This window comes from Neovison vison, chromosome 5 (genome assembly GCF_020171115.1).
Source record: "Neovison vison isolate M4711 chromosome 5, ASM_NN_V1, whole genome shotgun sequence".
Lineage (NCBI taxonomy): Eukaryota > Metazoa > Chordata > Mammalia > Carnivora > Mustelidae > Neogale > Neogale vison.
In genome coordinates this window covers 41,375,783-41,402,459 of record NC_058095.1, presented here as the reverse complement: position 1 = coordinate 41,402,459, position 26,677 = coordinate 41,375,783, and the positions used below count along the sequence as shown (strand labels likewise).

General features: G+C 35.4%; 1 protein-coding gene across 9 annotated transcripts in view; it reads left to right on the top strand.

The window, feature by feature from the left end:
* STXBP4 (syntaxin binding protein 4) overlaps positions 1–26,677 on the top strand; it is a 270,874-nt gene that overhangs the window by 50,704 nt on the left and 193,493 nt on the right. For all 9 annotated transcript variants that reach the window (XR_006384565.1, XR_006384564.1, XR_006384562.1 and 6 more), the window contains 2 exons: positions 7,833–7,922; positions 11,994–12,059. Coding sequence is in view for 4 of the 9 variants with exons in the window: in XM_044248640.1 (XP_044104575.1) it covers positions 7,833–7,922; positions 11,994–12,059 (156 nt within the window). In the remaining 5 variants the exon portion in view is untranslated. The remainder of the gene's footprint in view (positions 1–7,832; positions 7,923–11,993; positions 12,060–26,677) is intronic.

The following is a 26,677-nucleotide window of genomic DNA, read 5'->3' as shown; positions in this document are numbered from 1 at the left end:
CAGTGTTACAGTTGATGAACCTGCATTGACATATCATTATCACCTGGAGTTCATAGTTTAGATTATGGTTCACTCTGGGTGCTGTACATTCTATGTGAGTTTGAACAAATATAAAATGACATGTATCCATCATTATGATATCATACGTAGTATTTTTTTTAAGATTTTATTTATTTATTTGACAGAGATCACAAATAGGCAGAAAGGCAGGCAGAGAGAGAGGGAAGCAGGCTCCCTGCTGAGCAGAAATCCCGAAGTGGGGCTCGATCCCAGGACCCTGAGACCATGACCTGAGCTGAAGGCAGAGGCTTAATCCACTGAGCCACCCAGGCACCCCCATAGGTAGTATTTTTACCACTCTGATTTTTACTCCTGTGCACTGCCTGTTCATCTCTCCACACCTGCGCCCCTCACCCTGGCAATCACTGATCCTCTTACTGTCTTCATAGTTTTGCCCTTTCTATAATGTCATACAGTATGTAGCCTTTTCAGATTGGCTTTCCACTTAGTAAAATGCATTTAAGGTTCCTTTGTATCTTTTCATGTCTTTTCTTTGCTGATTAATATTTCATTATCTGAATGTACCGCAGTTTATCCATTTACCTATTGAAGGACGTTTGCTTGCCTTCAAGTTTTGGCAATTGTAAATAAAGCTACTATAAACATCCATTTGCAGGTTTCTGTGTGAACATAAGTTTTCAACTCCTTTGGGTAGATCTCAAGGAGCCCAGTTGCTTCTTCATATAGTAAGAAGACATTTAGTTTTATAAGAAACTATCAAACCGTCTTCCAAAATGGCTATCCCATTTTGCCGTCACAGGAGCAATAAATTAGAGTTCATATCATTGAGAATGAGATTTCCCGTGATCTAGGTATTTGGAAACCTTTGGGAGATCACCCAGTCTTCTAGAATTGAGGCACTGATTTATCAGAACTGATTTAGTAGCATTTAAGGTAGGAAAACTGACCCTGTAAGAGCACTGTTTTTCTTCTGCTGTTTAAGGTGTTCTGTATTTTCCTAGCTAATATTGACAGCAGAGGATTGTTTTCTTACTGCCAAACAGTTCTCAAAGCTACTGTCCCCACTTTTGATAAGGAAAGGCAACAGTGGAGGTTGGGTGGCTTACTAACATAAGAGAAACGGGGAATTTAGAGGACTTTGGGTGAGCGTGCAAAGGTTGCTCAGCAGCTGCAAAAAATACTGGTGCTCTGAATTAGTAATTTACTTCCTTTCTAGCCAGTGATTTTAGGGCAGATAAAAGTGTATTAAGTCTGTGATACTTTGATGACAAAAGCCAAGTGACAGTGGTAATTGTGCAAGGTCTTCTGCATGCCAATAATTTCCTGTCTGTGGCTTCAGATCAAAATGTTGCGCAATTGTCATTGTATCCGTTTATAAGGCTTCCTTTGTTGTGTTCTGCTTGTCAACATCTAGAAGATATCCCCATAAAATGTTACCTTTCTTTTTTCACCTGAATCCGTAATAAGAATACCTTTTACTTTACCACACTTACATATATAACTGAAGCAAAAGTATCGATGTAATACTTCCATTTTCCACATCATTGCATTGTTATTTAATATTCAGTTCTATTTCATTAAATATTTGGACCTAAAACTCACTAATGGGTCTTCTACCACAGTTTGAAAAATTATATAAAAATCACTGCTTGTCAAGTAGCTCATCAGAAACAAATGAAAAATATCTTAATATTGTATTAGTATTCCTAAACTTTCTGTTGTTGTTGTTGAAAAAAATCACCATAGTGCCTCATCTGAAGTATCAATTGATCTGTGGTTGAGGACGCTGACAGTCTGTGAAAGTAGGGAAATTCCACTATGGTTACCCCCTCAACCATCTTGTCAGAAACAACAGAGTCAAATCTTTATAATCCATCTGTTAGGGATGGTTGTTTTTTACTTGTGTTTTCTTTTTCTGGCTTGTCTTTTCTTTAATTTATTTTATTTTATTTTATTTTAAAGATTTATTTATTTATTTATTTGACAGAGAGAGATCACAAGTAGGCAGAGAGGCAGGCAGAGAGAGAGAGGAGGAAGCAGGCTCCCTGCTGAGCAGAGAGCCCGATGCGGGACTCGATCCCGGGACCCTGAGATCATGACCTGAGCCGAAGGCAGCGGCTTAACCCACTGAGCCACCCAGGCGCCCTAATTTATTTTTTTTTTTTATATTTTTGCTGAAGCATAATGGACACCCTGTGAAGTGTAAAAATCTCAAGTGTATGACGTGATGAATTTCTATTAGTATCTTGTGTATAATCACCACTCCAAGACTCCATTGTATCAACTTTGTCCCAGTTAGCCACCACACCCATCTCACAATGGAACCGCTCTTCTGACTTACATTAGTGTAGATTACTTTTGCCTGTTCTTGAACATCTTAATAAATAGAATCACCCAGTAGATACTCTTTCGTGATGAGCTTCTTTTGTTCATCATTTCACCTGACTCGTAAGATTTCCTGAGATGCCATGTTTCAAGAAGGAAGAATTGCTGGGTCAGTCTAAGTCAGTCCTACTTTTGTTTAGCTGACAAAAAAACCCAAAAAACAAAAAGCTTATTTTGGAATAATACAGCATTTCATTCTAAAAATGTAATTATCCTACTGTGATTATAATCATCATTGCTATATTAAAAATTCACACCATGCTATACCTGTGGCTGGGACAAGGTTACCTACAGAAAAGCACGGTTGGAGCCTAGATTTAGCAGAATTCTAAACCTAGCAACCACAGACTTGAGTCTATCATAATAATATAGTGAGTTTACCATCCTAATTAAATATCATACAGGGATTATCTTAAAATCACAGAGAGAACAATGTAAATTCCCTAAAGTAGACTTTTCACAGTTTGGTTTCTTGCTAAATCAATGTGGTGGATTGCAACCCCCATTTTAACAAGTGAGAGAATAGAGTGGGAAATATCATAGTGAATTGTGTGTGCATGAGTAATGTTTCCCTTATACTGGGGTCAAGATAGAAAAGGCATTTCTCACTATATGTAGCAGTATGTACTCCTCTGTAAAACATTAGATATATACATTGAACAACCCCAGCGTGTGGCATTGTGTTAGCTGCTCCAGTATATTATTAAAACAAAACTCAAGCCTGTCTCTCAAGGAACTTAAGGGTATTACGTATAGAAAGGCATATACACAAATAATTATAGTTTAAAAAACTGTAGCATTGCATGATAAGGCCGTAGTACTAACAGGGCTCAACAATTTAGAGAAGATTCCGAACAGACTTGGCATTTGAATGAGTTTTAAATGATATACAGGATTTTATCTGCTTAAGAAGTGGATGGAACGTGCTAAGAGAATTAGCATGAATAAAAATGTATATATATAATGTGATGGTAAGCAGAGAGTATCTAGTTGTTTTTTTTTTAAAGTGAGTACATGCAGATCAGTGAAGGGAGTTAGGCCTAAAAGGGCAAATATTACACTTAGAAGGTTATATTTTACTAGTTGCCAATGAAGAGCCATTAGGGAGAATTTTATGACATGATCAAAGTAATTAGAAATAGTAATCTTGTAATAGTGTTGGTTATCTTGGAAGGGAATGAAACTGGTGGTAGGTAGCCTAGATAGTGGGCAAAGGAAAGAGTCCAAATACAGAATATTAAGAACTAAACTATGGTGAAGTTGAAGATATTGGAAAGGAATAGAGAGTCAGGTATATAATATTATATATAATATATATAATAGTTATAATAATATATATAACATTTTATATATATAACACATATATAATTAGATATATAATTATATGTAATATAATAATAAGTGTATTACCATTAAGACTTGCATTGGGTGTAAGAACCAAGGGAGAATGAGTTAAAGATAACTGAGAGTTTTGATTCAGATGATTAATAATGGGTTGGCTATCAGTAGAAGTTGGGAAATAAGTGGAGATGATGATAGTTGGATTTTAAAGAGTAAATTCAATATGCTGACAGGTGTCAATAATCAAAAAGCCATCGGAAATAAAGAATTGGACACAAAGGGGGATTTGGAATGATTTGGAGAGTGATGGCTGAAGTGAGGCAGTGAATGTGAGCACTCAGGGAGACCTTATAGAGAAAAAGGGAGAAAGGAACAAACTTTGGGGGTCCTCCCCTCTCCCATTTAAGGAGTGGAAATAAAATTAAGTCATTAGAAACAGCCTAAATATTCTGAAGGTTAGGGGAGATGGTGGGATATCAAAAGCCCAGGGAAGAGAAAATTTCAAAGAAAGATGGCTTAAGCAATGTTCCATGAAACAGAGAAGAAAAGTTGATGGAGGGGTGCATTTATTTTGTCAAATGCTAGGTTAACTACTGACATTGAAGATAATTATTTTCAAAATGCGGGGACGGGAGGAAAGATTTATTAAGCAAATTATAAGAAGTTAAAGGAGGGAGCAAGAGAAAGGAAGGAGAAAATAAGGGAATATACAGAAACTTTAAGGAAAGGAGGAGATTGAATGGGTTTCTAATAGAAGGCTTTCATCTAGGAGGGAAAAATTGACCTGAAACAGACTTTATTGTTCTGTTGAAGATGAGTTGAGTTTCAGAATGTGAACAGTAAAATAGTAGCTATCCAGAGTAGAGTAGAAATGATTTACAATGTTATTTACCGGGTGTTTCAGAGGTTGGAGGACCTGAGGGTCACAAATGATACTGGGAGAACCAGACAGGAAAGGAATGGAGAAAGGTAAGAGAATAGTCCAAGAACTGGAAGGAGGTTAGAAAACAATTATCTGTCTGAATCCTTTGAGATTAAATAGCAAAAATTCATTTCATCTGCTGCTTGCTTATTTGAAGCATATTCAAACTCTTATTAACATACGACTGAGCACAGAGAGGCTTTTCACAGAATTCACAGGTACCATCTATGACCAGTTCTCTGGCTAGAAGTTTTCACTGCTTAGCCCAAAATAGCAATAGAATTATAACACATATTGGTTTGTTTTGTTTTTAAGTTATAGTTTGTTCTGTGATTGTTGAAGCCTAGTGTTTTGCCTCCTAAAATGGTGCCGTGCGCCTTTTTCTGCATGATTTGCCACCATGTTTTAAGCTCCAAAGTTTTTAATCGCATCCCTAAAATCCCTGTCTATAATTTCACTTAGTAAAAAAAAAAAAAAATTAAAATTAAAAAAAAAATATATATATATAATTAGCTCTGTTATCTAGATTCTTATTTAAACTTTTGAGTTATTTCACATTTAGGTAGCATGCAAGATAACAATAGGCTTATCTGAATATTGAGTAGCAGTGTTTCCCAGAACACTTTGTATTTGTAGACATTAGTCAAGTGAGGTGCCACAAAATAAATAAAGGTGGGACACCTGGGTGGCTTAGTGATTAAGCCTTTGTCTTTGGCTCAGGTTATGATCTCAGGGTCCTGGGAGCCTGCTTCCCCCTCTCTCTCTGCCTGCCTCTATGCCTACTTGTAATCTCTGTCTGTCAAATAAATAAACAAAAATCTGTAAATAAATAAAGGTGTAGTGGTCAAGGGTATGGCCAAATAACTTGAGGAAAAGCAACAAATTATTAAATTTTATTTCCTTTGGGGATATTAAAAATGCTCGTTAGCAAATTATTATGGATGTTGGAAGCCTTGCAGGAAAGAAGTTCATTTTTTTCTAAATCCTAACATTTCTCAAATTTACCTGACCACAGGGTCCGCTGCCATCGTCCCCACCACTCAGTTTGGCTTTTGTGCAAACCTAGTTAATATCCTTTAGAACATACTTCAGGAAATATTGTTACATTTGAAAATGTCTTAAAAACTAATCCTAGGGCGCCTGGGTGGCTCAGTGGGTTAAGCCGCTGCCTTCGGCTCAGGTCATGATCTCGGGGTCCTGGGATCGAGTCCCGCATCGGGCTCTCTGCTCTGCAGGGAGCCTGCTTCCTCCTCTCTCTCTCTCTGCCTGCCTCTCTGCCTACTTGTAATCTCTCTCTGTCAAATAAATAAATAAAATCTTTAAAAAACAAACAAACAAACAAACTAATCCTAAACAGTATAAGAATGAATTCTAGGAGTGGGTGTTGAGTACTCAAGAAAGAGTAGAGTAACAGAGACAGATGAAGATGATGTGATGACGTAAATTGTGAAACAAATAGATACTCAAAGGTAACTGTCAGGACCAAAGGAAACAGTAGTGTGCAGGAAAAATATTTCTCCCCCAAAACTGAGGAATGGCTCTTACTTCAGTTATGCTAGGATTTAGAAATCAAACCTGCATTTATTGTATCTATTCCATCATGATTTCTCTTGGGCAGTTAGTAAAAATCTAACTGACATCAGACTTCTGTGGGAATCTTGGGGTGGCCATTTATTAGCTGTGAGACCTTACATAAGTTGCTAACCTGAGCCTGTTTCCTCCTCTGCTAAATGGAGACAAGGTTATAGGAAGGATATAGTATTGAATGTATGTATGTATGTATGTGTATGTATGAATGTATGTGGCCCTTAGCAGTGTGTCTGCACATAGTAAGTTCGTAATAAATGTGATACCATTAATTTGTTTTTAAGATTTTATTTGTATATTAGAGAGAGTGAGAGTAGGGGTGGAGGGAGAGAGTGGGAAGGGCGGAGAAAGAGGGAGGAGTAGGCTTTCTGCTGAGCAGGGAGCCCGTCGTGATCCGGGGTCATGATCTGAACCAAAGGCAGAAGCTTAACACCAGGCACCCCTATCATTAATTATTTTTATCATCTTTTGTCACTCTGCATTCATCTTTCCTGTCTGAAAGGCTCTGCCTTAAGCCCATACTTATAAAGCAATCATTTTCTCTACATAATCCTTTAAATTATATTTTCTATACATTTTTTTAGTTCTGTTATAATTTATACATATAAGATGGCTATAATTAGACTTGGATTTTTATCTCTGATTAGATTGTCATTGGTTTTTTTTTACCTTATAATTGACTGTCAGATCATGCTAGCAGTAAGAGAAGAGGAATTGCCATCTCTGCTATTTTGTGGTGGTGGTTGTTCACTTGTGCCTGAATTATTAATATTACCTTCAGTCTACAGTTTCTGTGCATGAATCTTTGTAAGCTGCTTGGCTGTTAACATTGCATTTCATATAGTCAAAACAAGGTGTGGAATTAATCAGTGACCTTTACTGGGTTCACACAAACTCTCTTGGCTGATAATGTCCAGTGTTTTGCTAGCCTCAGATGCCATGGACATGGGGTGGATATTTTGGGGAGTAGTTTATGTTGATAACTCATAAAGTCTTTTTTTATTATTTTTTAAAAATTTTTAATTATTTTTATTAACATATAGTATATTATTTGCCTCAGGGGTACAGGTCTGTGAATCGTCAGGCTTACACACTTCATAGCACTCACCATAGCACATACCCCCCACAATGTCCATAACCCAACCATACTCTCTACACCCCCTCTCCCCCCAACAACCCTCAGTTTGTTTTGTGAGATTAAGAGTCTCTTGTGGTTTGTTTCTCTCCCGATCTTCTCCTGAAGTCTTTTTGACATCATAAACACAGTCGTAGAATTTGGACCTTTAAGGGAAATTATATTGTTAAAATTGATGACATAAAGGTGACAATACAGTATGTATACCTTATAATCATCTAGATTCTGTTATAAATAACAGCAGTGCAAACTCAAGCTTAAATCAAGTTACCCCAGATTTCTTTAACATTCTCTTTCATCTAATCAGATGACTCCAAAGTAACAAAATAAATTTGGTTATTAAAATGCAAAAGCTTAACACTCGTCAAAAAGGGTTTTTATGCTAGTTCTCATAATTAACATCTAATGCATAACTTTTTTCTTATGTTTTAATGTTGACAGCTTCTTCCCTGTGATTCCTTAGAGGCAGATGAAATAGAAAGGCTTAAGCGTGAAAGAAATGATGCCTTAGAGGAAGTGAATACGCTCAAGGTAATCTCCAATTTCGCCTCCTTACGTTTTGTTGAGAAAAAAGAAACGGAAAAATATTATTATAAATTATCAAATATTTGATATTATTTGTGTTCATATTAATACCAAATATTTTATAATTCATTTATTCAGCAGGCCTTTAAAGGGTCCTTTTTTTGTTTGTTTGTTTACTTACTTTTATTTCCCAATACCCATGTAAGACTCAGTGTAGACAGTGGGTTTTTCTCATACCTGAGGATCTGGCTACTTCTCACACCTTTTTGCTCTCGTGTGGGTGGCAAAGATGAGAAACAACAAAGATTAGATGAGTCAACCAAGCAAGCCATGACAATTTTGAATCCTTAAATGTTCACTGGAAAATACATTTTTCATGTTTGTAGGCATGTTTCAGAGGCCTCTCATTTTGGTAATATAATTTGGAATTAAGGTAATATGATTAAGAGAAAAAGATACTCAGCGTCCCCAAATATACTTTAAGATTTTGGTTCTTTTTTTATATATTTTCATTCTGTTTTTAATAGGGTATTAAATTTAAATTATACTGTAATTTTCACAGAAATCCATTGTACTTTTCAAGTCTTCAAGAAAAGCTATATAAACTACTTGATTTACCCTTAATTCACTATAGGAATACTTTTTTTCCATTATTTTAAATTATTTTCTGAAATAAGTAAAATTCTCTGTTTATTTACTTAATTTTTATTAAAGCAAAATCTTTACACCTCCGCAAAAAAGGAATAAATTTCCTTCCTGCCTTAGTTTTTAAATTCCAACCCCTAGAGGAAGCCATTGTTAAACACACCTTGTTTAGCCTTTTGGAGACTTTTTTCTCTCTACAGCCAATTATATTTCTAAAAATAAATGTATATATGCATTTTAGCTTTTATGTAAATCTCTTTACATTGAACACTTTTTTACAACTTGCTTCCTACTTCTTTTTTCTCTTTGTTGGCCTTATATCTTGGGCTACTTTTCGAGTTAATATGTGCAGATCTGCCAAAATCTTTTTTTTTTTTTTTTTTTAAGGATTTTATATATTTATTTGTCAGAGGGAGAGAGAGAGAGACGAGCCAGCGGAGTGAGCAGCAGGCAGAGGGAGAAGAGCCTGATTTAGGGATCAGGCCCAGGACCCTGGGATCATGACCTGAGCCAAAGGCAGATGGTTACCTGACTGAGCCACCCAGGTGTCCCCTGCCAAAGTCTTCTTAATGGTTCTTCTATCATCAGTGTTTCTGTCCTAGGTTATCTAGCCAACTCCTTTTTTTTTCTTTTAAGATTTTATTTATTTATCAGAGAGAGAGTGAGAGAGCACGCACCCATGCATGGGAGGGGCATGGGGGGGGCAAAGTAGAGGGAAAGAATCCTCAAGCAGACTCCCCGCTGAGCAGCAAAATGGATGTAGGGCTTGATATCAGGACCCTGGGATTATGACCTGGGCTGAACCACCCAGGCACCCCTAGCCAGTTCCTTAATGATGAATATTTAGGCTACTTCCAGTTTTCCTCTACTAAAAATAAGTTCATTATAGATAGCTTTGTAGATGTATCTTGGGGCAATTTGTACAATTGTAAATGTACAAACTGAATACATTTCTGAACATAGAATTGTTTTATCAAAGGATATGGACACATAAAGTTTTATACACGTTACTAAGTTACCCTTCAAAAGGCTTTACCAATTCATGTTCCTTCCAAGTGTGTACGAACATTCCATTACTAAAGGAATATTTTATAGACTATTTTTTTTTCCCAATATATTTATTTTTCAGAAAAACAGTATTCATTATTTTTTCACCACACTCAGTGCTCCATGCAAGCTGTGCCCTCTATAATACCCACCACCTGGTACCCCAACCTCCCACCCCCCCGCCACTTCAAACCCCTCAGATTGTTTTTCAGAGTCCATAGTCTCTCATGGTTCATCTCCCCTATAGACTATTTTTTACAACTTTGAAGCCACTTCTACATTTTTGGTTATAATACTTGAGAATAAAAATGAAAAAACATAAATTTAGTTTTAAGAATAAATTGACAATAATTTCCTCATATTCTCTTTGAAAACATCGCCAATGATGGCTGTCTTGGTAAAATAGCATTTTATATAGTCCGTCTCTGCATAAGCCATTAAATTTTATGGTTTATCAGAACTTTCAGAGGTGCCTGGGTGGCTCAGTCGGTTAAGCACTGGACTTTTGATTTTGGTGTGGAGCCTGCTTAAGATTCTCTGTCTCTCCCTCTCAAAAGAAAAAAAAGGAAAACCTTTGGAGGCTCTCAGATCTTTTCATTTTCTTTTTTTTTAATAATTTTTTTATTTTTTATAAACATATATTTTTATCCCCAGGGGTACAGGTCTGTGAATCGCCAGGTTTACACACTTCACAGCACTCACCAAAGCACATACCCTCCCCAATGTCCATAACCCCACCCCCCTTCCTCCAACCCCCCTCCCCCCAGCAACCCTCAGTTTGTTTTGTGAGATTAAGAGTCACTTATGGTTTGTCTTCCTCCCAATCCCATCTTGTTTCATTTCTTCTTTTCATTTTCTTAATGTATATCATTATTAATGATACATTGCAGTTTTATTTAAATATCAGTATTATTAGAATTTTAACTTAAAATTGCATTTATGTAACATTTAAACAGGGCTCCCTTAAAGAGCTCTTAAATAAATCAGTATTCACACTTAAAGTCTATGTCACGTAACTAAATATGTTCTAATGTGACAGGACCTAAAAACCCAGATACAGCATATTCTGTATTTTATAATTTCCTTTACCCACAAACCTGTCTTTTGGCTGAGAACCATTTGGTTTGCCATGTAAAAGAGTGTACACAGCCATAAATACTTCTTCAAGGTAACATGTGTACCTTCAGTATTTCTACTTGTCTTACACACACACAGATAACAGAGGTTGTTCCGTGAAGTTCATAGAGGGCATAGGTGTTCTCTCATCACTTGCAACATCTCTATTCTTCATGCCTGATTTGAGACTCAAATAAAAATGAAACCAATATCATTTGATGCCAGCAGCTAATTTTTATTGGACAAGAGTGATTTTTTTAAAAGTGCTGTGGGCTTTATTTAACTTAAAGCCTTTCTGCAAAGTTCAAGATTGCTACTGCTTTGCAAAGCTGAATGAAAATAGATGTATTTTCCATTTACAGATGCAAAAAAACTAGGACACAGAGTGAAGGTGACTTGCTAGAGCATAAAAGCATGAGAGCCAGCAGTTTCTTGGCTCCTGGTCTGTGGCAGATTCATTAGATTGCTGTATTAAATTCATCTTCATATACCTTCATTTCATATCTTAGATAAGAATGAGCTGAAATATACCAGGAAACAGAATGCTTCTTATAAACATTGCAGTATTGCCATGAATATTTACCACTCAATTTAATCTTCAAGCAATTCTTCTGCTCAAGTTTATAGTAAAATTGTCCTTATATTACTCTTAGTATTTTTGATTAGATCAATAAAATGTGGATTTGTTTATATTTTTTAAAAGCTGAATATTTTAGGGTATGTGCTTAAATTTTAATTTCAAAGATAACATTTAATTTACATGTGTGAAATTATTTATTCTATGACAGTAACTATTATTTTATATTTTGGTTACATTAGTCATATCTTCATTTGTATGGATAATCTTCCAAGCACAAGCTAAATTAGAAAAACAGTAGCCAGTCCAATTTTATATGTCCTCTTTAGTGTGCTAAGAGACCTTTACTTCTAAGTTGTGATAATCATCCTCTTCAGTTTGGAAGCTCTTTGGTGATGATTGCTTTTGCCCAAAATTTAGTTAGTATTTACACATTTTCATCCTGACTAAATATTTTGAAGCTCAGATTTTGAGATTATACAAAATGACTAATCAAAGTAACAGAAAATGCATTTACATCACAATCATACTGTAGATAATTACTTTTAAATGGTATGTGGAAAGCCAGAAAAGTAACTAAGAACTACATTTTCAGATTGTAGCAATTGGATGTTTGTAGAATTTATAAATTTTGAAATAAGGCTCATTGATACTTCATAATTTGTTTTTAATTCACTGGTTTTTAATTATAGGAAAAGTTACTTGAATCAGAAAGGCAAAAGAAACAATTGGCAGAAGAACTCCAGAATGTGAAACAAGTAAGTGCATGTTTTGTGTGTGTGCGTGTGTGCATGTGTGTGCGTGTGCGCATGTGTGTGGACGCGTGCTTTTGTTAATGTGGGTAAACAGCAGTGATGCTGTATATGTCCTGGACCTTAGAGATGTGAATACTATAGTATAAAATAGCATAAGTCTTCAAAGCAATCACTTTCAGAGCTATCTGTGCTGAAGTCTTGCTACTATTGCTCAAAGAAATTGCTTTCAAAAGCGGATACCCATGGTTATCGGAAGCAAATGATCAATCTCACTGCTTTTCTATTCTTTTTTCTTTCTCTTTTTCTTTTCCTTTCTCTTTTCTTCAGTTACTCATACCTGACTATATTACAGAAAAAATAAAACAAGAAAACCTCCAAGGCAGAGCTTTTGTTACTGTTACTTTTTAATACTAAAAAGTAATTTATTTTTACATCATTCTTCACAGAATTTTTGGTCACTTGCAACAAAGTAAATAGAATGGCATTATAAAACAGATATACAAATAAATAAAATATTGATAAGGGTAGAAAGATAAAAAGAACATAGCCAGAGAGCAGTGGCCGTCACCTGATTTTGAATTGCCCCAACATTATCTCCCCAGAAAACATTAAGTCAACATGGCAAGTAAAATCATATAGGACTCATACCTTCAATATGACTGTGATGTAAAATGCCACATCCTTCAAAGTACATATAAATAGAGTAAAAAAATTTCAACAAAGTCCTGCAGCCTTCCTGCTAATGGAAGTTGGGATACAAAGAACAGAGGTGGTAAACTTTCAGTGACTCTGTTCAAAGATCAGGAAAAAACAAAGCGATTAGATGAAGTACAAACACAATCACCTCCAAAAAGAATATGCAACAATGAATACCAGAGTCTAAGCACAGATCAATATTGAGTGGTTCTCAGGACTTGAGAAAGTGTACAACCAGAAGTGGCAGCCTTGGAAAATAATTGCTTCTGGGAATAACCAAATGAACAGAAACAGGGTAGTATCCTTTGGAGATGAAGCAATAAGGAAATAAGAGGGGAAAATTAAAGATCTTGCAAAAATGAAAGAGAAACAAGACATACCATTCCTTTCCGTCTGCCCTCACCATGACCTTCAACAACATGATCCATGAAGACACTGCACAGAAGAGCATGCTGTTGAACTAAGAACTTTTTCTCTGCAAGGGAAAAAAATATGGAATAGGAAAAAATAAATAAATAAATCTGTCCCCCTTATTATAAAACAACTGAAAAATCAGGCAATATGAATTAAAGCTTTCCTTCTAATGAAAACTCTCCAAAACAATTCAACCACAAAGCTAAAGAAAACTAACACAACACTCCAAATTCAATTAAATATCCTCAAACAAAGCATTTGGCACTAAAGAAAAACACCTCAAACAGAAATTTTTTAAAAACTAAGAATAGAAATATATTTAAAATGCAAGAAGAAATAAAATGAAAGTTGGTAACACTTAGGGAAGAAATAGAAGAAAAAGATAAAAGCATATCAGAAATGAAAACTAAGTTTGTAAGTTGTTCAAGAAATTATACAAATGAAAAGCATCAAAAACAACAACAACAACAAAACACCTTAAGCAGGAAAATGATATTGAAATAAGGAAATAAAAGAGTTTCCTGAGGAAATAAAACAACTGAGTAACACTAATATTTAGAACTATAATCCATGAAAACATTACAGAAATAAAAGAAGACTTAAACCTATTAGTGAGTACTAGGTAATCTGACCTAAAAAGATCAACTCTAGGACATATCCAGTAAACTTACTAGGCTTCAGAGATAGAACAGAAAATGAACAGTGTCTTCAAGTGAAAAAAATCAGACAACTTACAAAGGCTATAGAATTTAACAGCATCCGCCTTCTCAACACAGCAAAGTAAGGCCATAGGAGAGTAACATTTTCAAGAAACTAAAGGAAAGAAAGTGTAAACCAAACTGTATACAGCCAACCTGACTTTCACATATCAAGACCCTAGAAAAACCATTTGGAATGTGCCAGTATTCAGGGAATACTTTCCTGAAGAATTTAGGAGACAATGTTTCATCCAGTCAAAAAATTACTCGAATAACTTTGTCCAGAATTCCCCAGAGAGTGAGCATCTCACAGATGTTATTTTATAGCAAAGACCAAAATAAGAGTGAGTTTGCAGGTAAAAGAATAACATGTTAACAGTACATGTCAGACAAAAAAATCAAAAGATGCAATTTATTTTTTAAAAAAATCAGAGGAAAAAGGGGGGAGAAAAAAGAGGGAAATAAAATATAACTGCTTTGCTGTATTAGTAAAGGTATCATTTAAAACTGATGTCAAATAGTAAAAAATTAGGTAAAAATAGAGGAGATTTCTGGCACTATAAAAAAGTAGTAATGCAAAGGTAACCTATAGAATGAAAAGACAAATCTTCCTAAATACCAGAAGAATTTTTTTTTAAGATTTTATTTATTTATTTGACAGAGATCACAAATAGGCAGAGAGGGGCAGAGAGAGAGGGGGAAGCAGGCTCCCTGCTGAGCAGAGAACCCGATGTGGGGCTCTATCCCAGGACCCTGAGACCATAACCTGAGCCAAAGGCAGAGGCTTAACCCACTGAGCCACCCAGGTTCCCCACCAAAAGGAATTTTTTAAAAAGCAAAAGGAACACACAAAATAAACCCATGTAAATGTAATATATCCACACAGTAATTTCAACAAAATATGATCAAATTGAGACCACACAGTATAGTTATCTCAGTTAACATGAATGGGACCAACTTGTCTATTAAAAGGCTGTGGTAGGAAAATACAGTTTACCAAAACTGACCTCAGTAGAGATGGAAAGTTTAACAGATCAATTTCCATAAAAGAAATAAAGTTATCAAGAAACTACCCTCTAGAAAAAGATCAGGTCAGATGTTTTACAGAGAAATTTAACCAAACCTTTGACAATCCCAAAACCACATAAATATCCTCTGAAGGGATTTAAAAAAAAAATAAGAAAGAAAATTTCCTTTTTTTTTTTTAAGCTAGTGTAACATTGATGCCTAAACCTATAAAACCACACAAAAAATGAAAATAAAATTAGACTAGAACAACAACTAGGGGCATATGAATTAGAAAAAAATAAATAAAACCATCTGCTTGCAGATGACATAATAATAATCCAGAAACCCATGGACAATCAGTGATAAAACTAACTCAGTGAGAAATTCACAAGCTAGCAAGATATAAAATTAATATACAAAACTCAGTTGCATCCATGTGCATAAATAATAACCTGTTAGAAGTATTAACAGTTGAGAAGCCAAAAATGATGTAGAAAAAATGGCAAAAGACATGAACAGACACCCAAAAAACATTATAAAAATGTCCCTTAATTATATGATAAGACAATCTTTCTCATGATAAGAGAAATACCAGTTAAAATCTACACTGTGATAGAACTTCCATCTTCTGGTAATGACAGAGGGAAACACTGGTGGAAGACATCTTCCAACAGAAAACAATTTTAAAAAGCTGGGCGTTATACAGTAGGCAACTGCCAAAGAATTGGAGAATGAACATAATCAGACAGATGCTCCTCCTGGCTGTAAGCCTGAGCTAACAGAGTCTGACACTGGTGGAAATGGACCCACACTTCAAGCCACTTGGTATTCTAAAAGGTTCACAGACAATTCACTGGGGAAAAGATGCTCATTATAATACATGGGGGTAGAATAAGGGAATATTTGGGGGAAAAAAATGAATCTCAGCCCTTATGTCATACTTAAAAACTAACTGTGAGTGGATTATAGATCTAAACATAAGAACTAAAATAATTAAATTCTAAAAAACACTTTTGTGACCTTGGGTTAAACAAAATCATTAAACTGTAACCTAAAATTAGTAAATTTTACTATATTGAAATTTAGGTAAATTCTACTTCAACAAAGGTTTGTCTGATTATTGTTGCTTTTCTTTCTTTTTTTTTTTTTTTTAAGAAAACCATGCAAATACCATTTCTTATCAATCACATTAGCAAAAATTCAAAAGCTTGACAGTACTCTGTTAGTGAGGGTATTTCAAAATGGGCATTCTCATTGGGATTGCAAAATGTTACCCCTATGAAGAACTAGTAGTTTTACAAATCTACATATTATTTACCCTTCTACCTGACAATCTTGCGTCTATGAATTTACCCTGAGGTATACCTCTAATAATAATAAAATAGATATGCACAGTATTACAGTATTATTTGTGATTAGAAAATACTGAAAACTACTTTAATCTCTCTTGAGTAATATGGATTGATTTCCAGGAGATACTACTGAGTAAAAAAAAAAAAAAATTTTTTTTCAAAAGAATATAAATACTATGCAATATTTAATAAACAAGAGCAGTTATATATCTGCTTATCTTTTACAAAAGACACCAAAGGAAGGATAAACTACACAGTGATGAAACTGGTTATCTACAATGTGGGTGGACAGATGGTAGATAAGATGTGGGAGAGACTGACACCTGTCTGAGAATGACTTTTTATATAATTTTTACTTTGAGGTGCATGTTAATATTCAACACATTGAAAATATATAAGAAAAGCAATAAAGATAAAGGGAAAATGAACTTAAAGATACAAGCAGACCAAAACAAAGGAATCCATTTGTATTTCAAATGAGTACCATGTCCATGCTAAAGAAAACAATGCAAGTAACTTAGGAACACAGTATTTGTGTTCAGTCTTTGACAGGTTGGGTTGAGTTGGAAAAGAAGTACAAACAAATCCTAAACCTTTTGTAGTATTTTTTGTTGTTTTAGTGGTAGAGACAAAGCAGTTTTTTTTTTTTTTTTAAGAGATTTTATTTATTTATTTGAGAGAGAGAGAGAGCTCAAGATGGGAGTCAGAGGGAGAAGCAGCCCCCCATGAGTGGGGCTGATGCAGGACTTGATCCTGGGGCTCCTGGATCATGACCTGAGGTCAAGGCAGATACTCAACCGACAGAGCCACCCAGGCGCCCATAGGCAAAGCGATTCTGAAACCGTTTTGGATGTAGCATAGGTTTTAGCAAATGTATTGACTGTCATTGAGAGCCAGAATCTCAGTGAAAAAGCCTACATATACAAAACAGAATGAAGGAAGTCATGAAAGAATCCTGAGGGTTGGACTTCAGTTTGGAGGTATCATTTCTAAAGTATCATCATTTCTAAAATATATATGTATATGTGCATATGAATGTACATGTGCACGTATCTATCTGTATGCATGTATGCATATATATTTTTCCCCCCCATTCCCTGGCTCTGTCAGCTGTAAGAGCCAAGAAGCAGACAACCTAGTAGCAGTGAGCACATAGCATATCTAAGTGCCCAGATATCATTCCCTACTAAAGGAACCCAAAACCCAGTTTCCTTGAAGAAATGACTAATTTAAGCATTGGTGGAGGGTAAGTAGAAGACAAACTTGGAACGTCTCATTTTGCCAGAAAATAAGGAAGTGCTCGAAATGACGGAGTTTTGTCACAAGGATCAATCTTGAAAGGGGCTTCTGCTGGCCAAATCTGGAAGGACTTGAGTACCAAAATAATTAAATACAGTAATGAATTACAGACCATTGAAAAAATAGTAATTCATAAGTCCATACCATTAGTAAATGGATTAATTAGTTAATTAATGGGGAGAAAGGAGAGCTCTTGCTCATTATAGACTCTTGAGTGCTGATGTAACTGCAGAGAAGCTGCCAGATTTGGGAAATCAGCATTTTGCATCTGTGTTCGTATAGACTGAATCAGGCTGGAGTCATCAGATGCTAAATCTAGGGGGAAATTTTGATGAAGAGCAGAGTATTTACATATTTACATGATTTTTAAAGTAGCTCTCTATAAACTACTTATTAATTGCTAGGGGAAAATAATAATTATACAGTAGTGAGATAAGACAACACCTTGACTGGTGCTAAAAATTGATAGTACCAGTGAAGAATAGATGGAGAATGTGACTCCAAATGTGGAACCTTGAAAAGGACTCATCACCTCTGTAGTAGTCTGGCTAAGAACACGTAACCTGAATCTAGCCATGAGGCAGCATTAGACAAACCCAAGATCAGAGAGACTTTAATTTTTTTTTGAAGTCGGGTGTGCGTGTGTGTGTGTGTTTGTGAGAGAGAGAAAGAGACAGAGAGACACAGAGGAGTATGAAAGAAAGAAGGATTGTATTCTTCAAAAATATCATTGTCATTAAAAAAGAAAGGAGGAAAGGCAATAAAAGGTCCCAGATTAAAAGAGCCTAAACAACAACAACAAAGAGCTTAAACAGGGAAAGTAAATACAAGACCCAACTATAGTAGTTTGGATCCTGCCCTGAAATGGAAAAATGTTCTAAGTGGTATGATTGGGTCGAGTGACGAAATTGGAATACAAATGGCAGATTAAGTAAAAGTATTGAATCAGTGTTAAATTTCCTCAATTAGACAACTATTCTATGGTTATGTGAGAATATACTCAGGAAAATACTGACGTTTTTAGGGGTGAAGAGCCATGATGTGTGTAACTTACTCCAAGGTTAAGAAAAAAGTGGTGTGTGTGTATATGTGTGGTTGTGTTTAAGTATACACATCTGTATGCATGTGTATGCGTGAAGGTGTGTCTATTTACATGTGAGAGAGATTGAGAATATGCAGAATCTCAGCAGCCTCCAAGTATCAGTGCCTTACAAGAAAGGATACTTTATTTCTCATTCATGAACGTGTTAGTGAAAGGATGCATCTGGTGAACGAGGTAAATCTGGGTGAAGGGTGTGAGGGTGTTCTTTGTACTATTTATCCCTAACTAATTCTTGCAACTCTTGGGTACATTTGAAATTATTTCCAAATAAAAAGTGTTTCAAAGTCCTCTATTTTTTGGCCAGTTTTCAGACTCATTAAGTATTTTTGTACTGTGGTTGGTTTGCCTTGTTAGCTATTTTAATTCTGTACCTTTGATACCTGCATCAGTTCATATGGCCAGGATTTTTTTTTTTTTTTTTACATTTTTAGTGTTTCTTTGCATCCTGAAAGTAGACATTTTACATCTTTGTTTTACATTTAGAACATTTTTTTTTACATTTAGAACAAATTAGAGGGTGTGTTTTTTTCCTGCATTTAATTAAAATGTTCTTTTCTCCTAAATGCTTAGAGCTTAAAAGCTTTAGAATGTGAAGCATGCTTGACACAGTAATTACATGAAGTACTGATTAAGAAATGAATCTAAAAAAAAAAAAGAATCTAAAGAAAAATTTCGTTTTTTTTTTTTTTTCCTTGCAATACCTACTTCTTCCACTTGAGGCCCTCCTGTATTTATTTCTCTGAATGGATTAGTTTCTATTAAGGAAGGTCAGGTCATCATGAATATATTATCTAAGACAAATCTGTATCAGAACTTAACAATATTCAATAGGAAAGGATGCAGCATTTATGAAAAAATAAACAGGAAGAGGAATCTTTTATGAGGAATGGTGAATTAGCATGAGGAGTAAGATAGGAGATAATGGGCTTTGGAGTTAGACCACACAGGTTTATCCAGATTCTGCCTCCTCCTTTGCTCTTGACCTTGAGCAAGCTACTTCATCTCTTCAAGCCTCAGTTTTGTCATTTCTAAAATGAGCTTGATAATAGGATCCCTCACAAAATTGTCAGCAGCATTAAGATAAACAGTATAAATGTGTACAGTTTATAGTAAGCACTCAACAAATATAAACTATCATGGTCATTATTATAAATAATAGAAAAAGAAATATTAGGTGCTGAAAAAAGATAGAATGCTTTGTTTTAAGCATTTGATTTAGAGGAGGAAAATCTAATTCTGGCTGCAAGGATAATGAGACTTTTTATGGAGGGGATAACACCTACATGAACTGGGCCAGACATAGAAAGGAAAGAGTATTCCAGACAGAGGGCGTGGCACGCAAATCATGCTGCCAAAGAAAAAGTTTTGTCTTGGGGCACCTGGGTGCCTCAGTCAGTTAAGTGTCCAACTCTTGATTTCGGCTCAGATAATGATCTCAAGGTCATTATTGAGATTGAGCCCCACATTGGGCTCTGGACTGGGTGTGGAGTCTGCTTGAGATTCTCTTTCCCCCTCTTCCTCTGCCCCTCTCCCAACCCTCTCTTAAAAAAAAAAAAAAAAAAAAAAGTCCTGAGAGTCAGAATAGGCCTTTTGCACACTAACTGTACACTAATTTGTTAGTATGTTTGTGTCTTCATGTCTAAAGGTATAATGATATCCATGTTATAATTTGTTCATAGGAATCAAGAGTGCAGAGTTAAAATTGTTAGGAATATAGTAGGTTCCTCAAAAATAATAGTTTTGATCTATATTCATTTATCCTCCTCCTCCTCTTCATCATCAAAGGCCCAGGAACATACGGGAGCTGTGGACTGATGAAAAGTGTTAGAAAGTGATATTTGGGTGGGTATTTTGGGACCAAAGCATGTAGGTGCTTGAATACCAGTCTAAGATTTCAGACAGCAGACTGCCTCTGAAGATACTTGACAAGGGGAAAAGATTATCAACTTGCTTAACCTACAATCTGACCCCTTTACTTCATACTCTGCATCTAGCTTCTTAGCCCTATTTTTTTTAAAAACTGCAGAATTTTACAACTTTTCACCACTTACATCACTAGTCTAATCCACTGTCACCTGCTGCCTGTGTTGTAATGACATCTTCCTACCAAATCACCCTCCTTTTAACCTTTCCCCACCACCATATGGTTTAGTCTAAACACAGCAGCCAGAGTATCCTTTTAGAACTTGAGACAGGGGGCGCCTAGGTGGCTCAGTTAAGTATCCGACTCTTGATTTTGGCTCAGGTCATGATCTCAGGGTCCCAGGATCAAGCCCCGCGTCAGGTTCCATGCTTGGTGCAGTCTGCTTGAGATTTTCTCTTTTTCCTTTTCTTCTCTGCCCCCTGACTCATGCTGGCGCTCTCTCTCTCTCAAATAAATACACAAATGTTTAAAAGAAAAGGGGGGGGGGGAGAAAGCTTTATTTATTTATTTTAAATACAAAGCTTAAGTTAGAACTCTTTAGGGATTTCCATCTCAGACTTAAAACCAAAATCCTACAAGTAAATATGACAGCCTTCAAGAGCCTACCTGATCTGTCATCCCCACACTCCTCTTACCTCAGCAACCTCATCTCTTACAACTCTCCCCTTCCTCTCCCTGTACCATCCCCTCCACTGACCTTCAACCTTTACTGTGTGTAAAGTTTTGTGGGATTGCTTTCTTACATGTTACATGCTTTTCATGTTTTTGTCCTTATGTCTATCAATGAGAGGTAAGTTTCACATCTTTGATATGTTCACGGATTTGTATTAGAATAATATCTGACACAGAGTAGGAACTCAATATTTAATGAATAAATAAAGGGATGAATGAAGACTATCTGTACTTTTCTTAAAAATTTTATTCATTTTCTTAGAGAGAGCACATGTGCATGAATGGTGTAGAGGGGGAGAAGGAGAGGCAAACTCCCTGCTGAGCAGGGAGTCCAATGGAGAGCTCCATCCCAGCACCCTGAGATCATGACCTGAGTTGAAGCACCCAGGTGCCCCCAAAAGATCTATACTTCAGAATATTAACAGTAGGTTGGGAAGTAACTGAAGATCAGAGAAGAGACTTTTGTAATAGTGTAGAACAACACTATCCAATAGAGATATAATGAAAGCCATCTAGGTATTGTTAATTTTCTAGTAGGCACATGTTTAAAACAATAAAAAGAAATAGGTGAAATTATTTTAGATATATTTGATTTAATCTAATATATCTAAAATATTGTTGAACATGCAATATTAAAAATTAAAGAGATATTTTTACATTCTTTTTTCATACTCTATCTTTGAAGTCACTTAGCATATCGTATTTTGTACACTAAATTTTCATTGGAAATAGTGGATCTGTGTTTAGATTTAATAAGATTGGCAGTTGAAAAAAATAGATTCATGTACCCAAATGTTCCAAACATGTTTAAAAATTTTCTACTAACTGAATACCAAAATGTTTGTCTTTTAATATTTGCATCCATAAGGATAAAACTATTCCTTGTTTTTCTAAAAGACTTCATATTTCTAGCAAAACCATTTCAAAAGTGCATCTTTTCAAATTAAGTATATCACTAATTCTTAATACTATTACTATCCAATTCATAGTAGTATGTACATTGAAAGCAACTCTAAATTTCAGTATCAACTTAGCATGTCTCCAGTTTTTCATAGTTTTTGTAACTAATATATATAACTATAATTGATACCTGCATATTGATTTATGGTAGAAAAATGTGTAAAATCATTATTATTGATATATATTATTGAAAGTTAAATATCAGTATAAATTGTTATACTTGTTCAGCTTCACAAATAAGGTTTCCCTTTTCTTAGAGCTTTAAATTTAGCTCATTCATGTGCAGTGTGATAATGACTTTTTTTGTCTTTGATTATTGAATGTTAGGCAGGCATTCCTTCTTTTTAAGAAAATTTTGATTTGAAATTAAAAGTGCAGTAAATCTTTGGAAAACTCTTCCCACAACTTGGGGAGCTTGGGAGGCTCAGTCATTAGGTGTCTTCCTTCCTCTTGGGTCGTGATCCCAGGGTCCTGGGATCGGGCCCCACAATGGGCTCTCTGTCCGGTGGGAGGCCTGCTTCTCCCTCTCCAACTCCCTTTGCTTGTGTTCCCTCTCTCGCTATGTCTCTCTCTGTCAAATAAATAAAGTCTTTAATAAAAAAAAATTTTTTTTTCCCACAACTCAGCCAAGGAGCATTAGCAAAGAACACAGGATCATTAAATTCATGGTCTTCTAAACTTAGTAAAGAGCCATAGAATTTGCACATATATACTACAAGTTGTTAACAACTGTATCCACGATATTTTTAGCACAGTCATCTTCAAAAAGCTTTGCACAGATATTTTCCACATGTATTGTACAGTGGAATGAAGCAACAAGACAGTCTCTTGGTTTGAAAATGTCAATAGATTTGAATTTTTGATCCAACATAGCTGGAGCACCATCCATTATGATAAACAGTTTTACTCATTATGCAGGTGAAATTCTTTTTCGAAAGGTGGTAAAGTTAAAAATATCTAGACCAAAGCTTGGTGGTTTTTGTCATAAATTTGGAAGTCCTTTAAGATAATACATGCATGATGCTTGAATTGGGTAGTGTCTCCTGAAGAAAGGTACTTGTAATTTTCCAAATTTTGAATCAATGGATTATTGATGCTGTTAGAAAAGTTCTTGTATTCTTTAGGCAGTTGTTTTGTGACATACTTGAAGAGCTTCCATTTTTGGTAAAATATCTCCTCTAGTCTTTTGTCATTAATGAAATTACAGTCTTGATCTAGAAATAGTTTACTCTTTAGTGCAACAATCCAAGCCATTTCATAGCTAGCCAAAGTTACAAATGTTGAACATTTTACTTCCGATTTCAGGTGACAGATTTCATTGGTTCTTGTTTGACTATTAAGAGAAACCTTCTTAACAGATTTACCATGTAGGTGCAAAAATGTCTCTTAATATTATCCACTTTTAATATATTTAAAAATTTTTGTCATGACAGCTTTATAGATTGCAGCTACACTTATCATGAAATGTGCAACATACTTTCTTCTAGTCTCTATTGTCCTGATTATGTCACTAGTTAATTATCTGTATTTTGCACCAGACATATGTCTTCAATTTAAATATACATTTTTCCATATCTGGTGTTTTAAATAGAAAAAGTAATTATATTCCAATAAAAATAAGCATTTCAATTTAGATACAAATCTTAATTTACATTAACTATTACTGTAATTCATGTTGTTGCATAAAATATTCAGATAAGCCCACTATTACATTGTTGCATTAAAAATTTTAAGTTAATTAATTCATTGGGAGTAACCAGATCAGTTTATGTATACTACTCAAATGATTTCTGTACCTATTGAACACTACAGTTCAACAACAATATCTTAAATGATCCAGTGATTAAAGTGAAACAGTTCTATCAAAACAACAAAGTTTTGTATAATAAGAAAACGTTTTTTACTTAATATTTTTAAATTTAAGCGCAAACTAAAATTAAATTTAAAATTCAGTTGACTAGTTGTCCTCAGGGGCTCAGTGCAGTGGGCGGTGCAAATCTAGAATTCTGTGTTCTTGCTACTCAAAATGTGGTCCAGGATTAGCAGTGTCAGTAACACTTGGAACTTAGCAATGCAGAGTCTCACATGCTTCCACAGACCTACTGAACTACAGTCCATATCTAACAAGTCCTCAGGTGATTTGTGTACACCTGAAAATTTGAGGAGCATTCGTCCAGGAAATAAGCAATGGAGGGTTTAACCCGGTAGTAGCAATAGAAATCCACCAACAAGGTCTGTATGAAAGATGCCATGAAGGTAAAGGCAACCAGACTTAACCATGGTAGAAGGTATAGTAATAGAGCAGTCAAGGCTTTGTACTGAGGCTGAGGGGCTGTGATTATTCATGTTGTGATGAATTCACAGTATTTATAATATTATTTAATGCATCCAGTTTTGTAAAAATAATTTAAAATATATGTATGTGTTTGTCTGTACAAACACATGCATACATACTGGCATGACTGTGCCTTTCAGAAATGCACGCTTGCAATAAAAAATACCCAAAGTCAGCCCTAAAACTCTTCTTTATTTAAATATATTGACTGCGAACACCATTCACCTTCTCTTATGTATACAGAATATTATTCCATATAAGAAGATTTCAGTGATACAGATGAATTGTTAAATGAAAGAGTTCCTATGCTTTGTTGAAATTGCTAAATTTCTAACTTCTCGAGAATTAGTTTCTTTTTCCACAGTTAGCAAAAAAAAAAAAGTCTTTAAAAATTCCAAATAGAGAATGTGTATAACTCTTCTCTTAAAAACTTTTAAAAACCAGAAACTTGATGGCAAAGTTTCTTTCCCTTTTCTTGGTAACCTTTTGAAGGCCTTAACATGAAGTCAGCGCAGTACTAATAATTGTACCATATAAATCCCTTAAATACATAGGTAACCTGATTATTAAAACATGGCTAGATTGATTTTCAATTTGTTTTACAATGATGCTTACCAGTTGCTTCCAAAGGGAGGAGAGAACGCAATTTGATATCCTTTGTTCACTCATTTATAAACTTTTAATTGAATTATTGTGAGACAGTGGCCTGATCCTAAAAACAGAATAATCTCCCCCTTTTGAAGGTCCATTAGCTATTATAAATTATGGAAATTAATTTACCTTTTTTAGTGGCCCAAAAAGAAAGCAGTGAAGAACTAAAAGAGAGGGAGAGGGAGGAAAAAAATGAGTAAAAAGGAAAAGACAAATTATGCAGAGATCCTTTCTCACTGGAAGGATCCAGTACATTGCTTTTTTAAAGCCAGGGCTGACTACTAGAATACTTAACTGTTCTGTAAGGAATTGGTTGCACTGTTCTCTAAAATCTCAGTATTTTTGGTGAGTTTTCATGCTTTCCAGAATAAACCCTACCTTACTGTCTAAAATCACAAGCCACAATTTCCCATGAAATTAGACTTCTCATTATTTTTTTCTTCAAGTTCTAACAACTTTTAACAGGCACGGGCCGTTCTTCTAACAACTTCCTTTGATCAACAACTTTCTAAGATGTACTCTCACACCGAACTCGTCTCCGGTTCCTTTCAGCAGTGTGTTATGACCTAAGGCAGTTGTGAACCGGTGAACGGTCCAAAGCCAAAGTATTCAGCTTGCCTGAACGAGCCTTTGCCCTAAAGAAACCGTGGGAAATTGCTCATTTGGCAGCTTCTTTAGGTTCAGATAAGCTCAGCTGCAGTCGGCCTCACCTGTGCAAAGGTTGGGTTGAATGCTTGACGAGAGCATGAAGTCCTGAGGCAGCCACGTGAGGTCAGCTCAGCACAGGGGTCTCTGGACAGTTAAGGTTGAACATGAACTTAGTCACAGCGGGTGCCGCTGGCATGTGAGCTGTCTTGGTTGATGGATGAAGCAATAAAGGAAACTAACAACAGATTAAATATATCTCTAAAGGGAACAGTGATACTATGCAATTACTAAAGAGGTATTCATGTTTTCACACTTTGAGAGATTGTGTTCCTTGTGCATTTATTAAAGAAACCGTAAAGCCTCTAATGTTTAGAAGTGGTATCCATCCCCACACCCTTTTTATTCTTCTTTTGGTGACCTGAACTTTTTATAGTATTTCAGTATAGCCCTAGTAGATATTCTAAGATGCTGTCTCATCTTTAGAAAGGAAAGGAGAAAATACATCTATTTGATGTGTCAGTCTTTTCTGTTCTAAAAGGGTCCTATAGTAAAATTATTCCTGTTTCCATTTCAGATGGTCACTTGTGACCTCAAAATGTCAACTTTTGTTTTTGGTTAAAAACCATCTTTACAAGCATCCCTCATGCTCCTCTTTTATAGCCACAGCCACCTCCTTCTGTCCTCCCTCCGCTAACGCCTTGCAACCAGTAATCTGTTCTCTATCTCTATAATTTTGTCATTTCAAGAATGTTATGTAAATGTAATCGTACAGTGTGTCACTTTTGGGTATTGGCTTTTTTCACTCAGCATAATTCCCTTGGGACATATCCAGCTTGCTGCATGCATCTATAGGTCTTTCTTT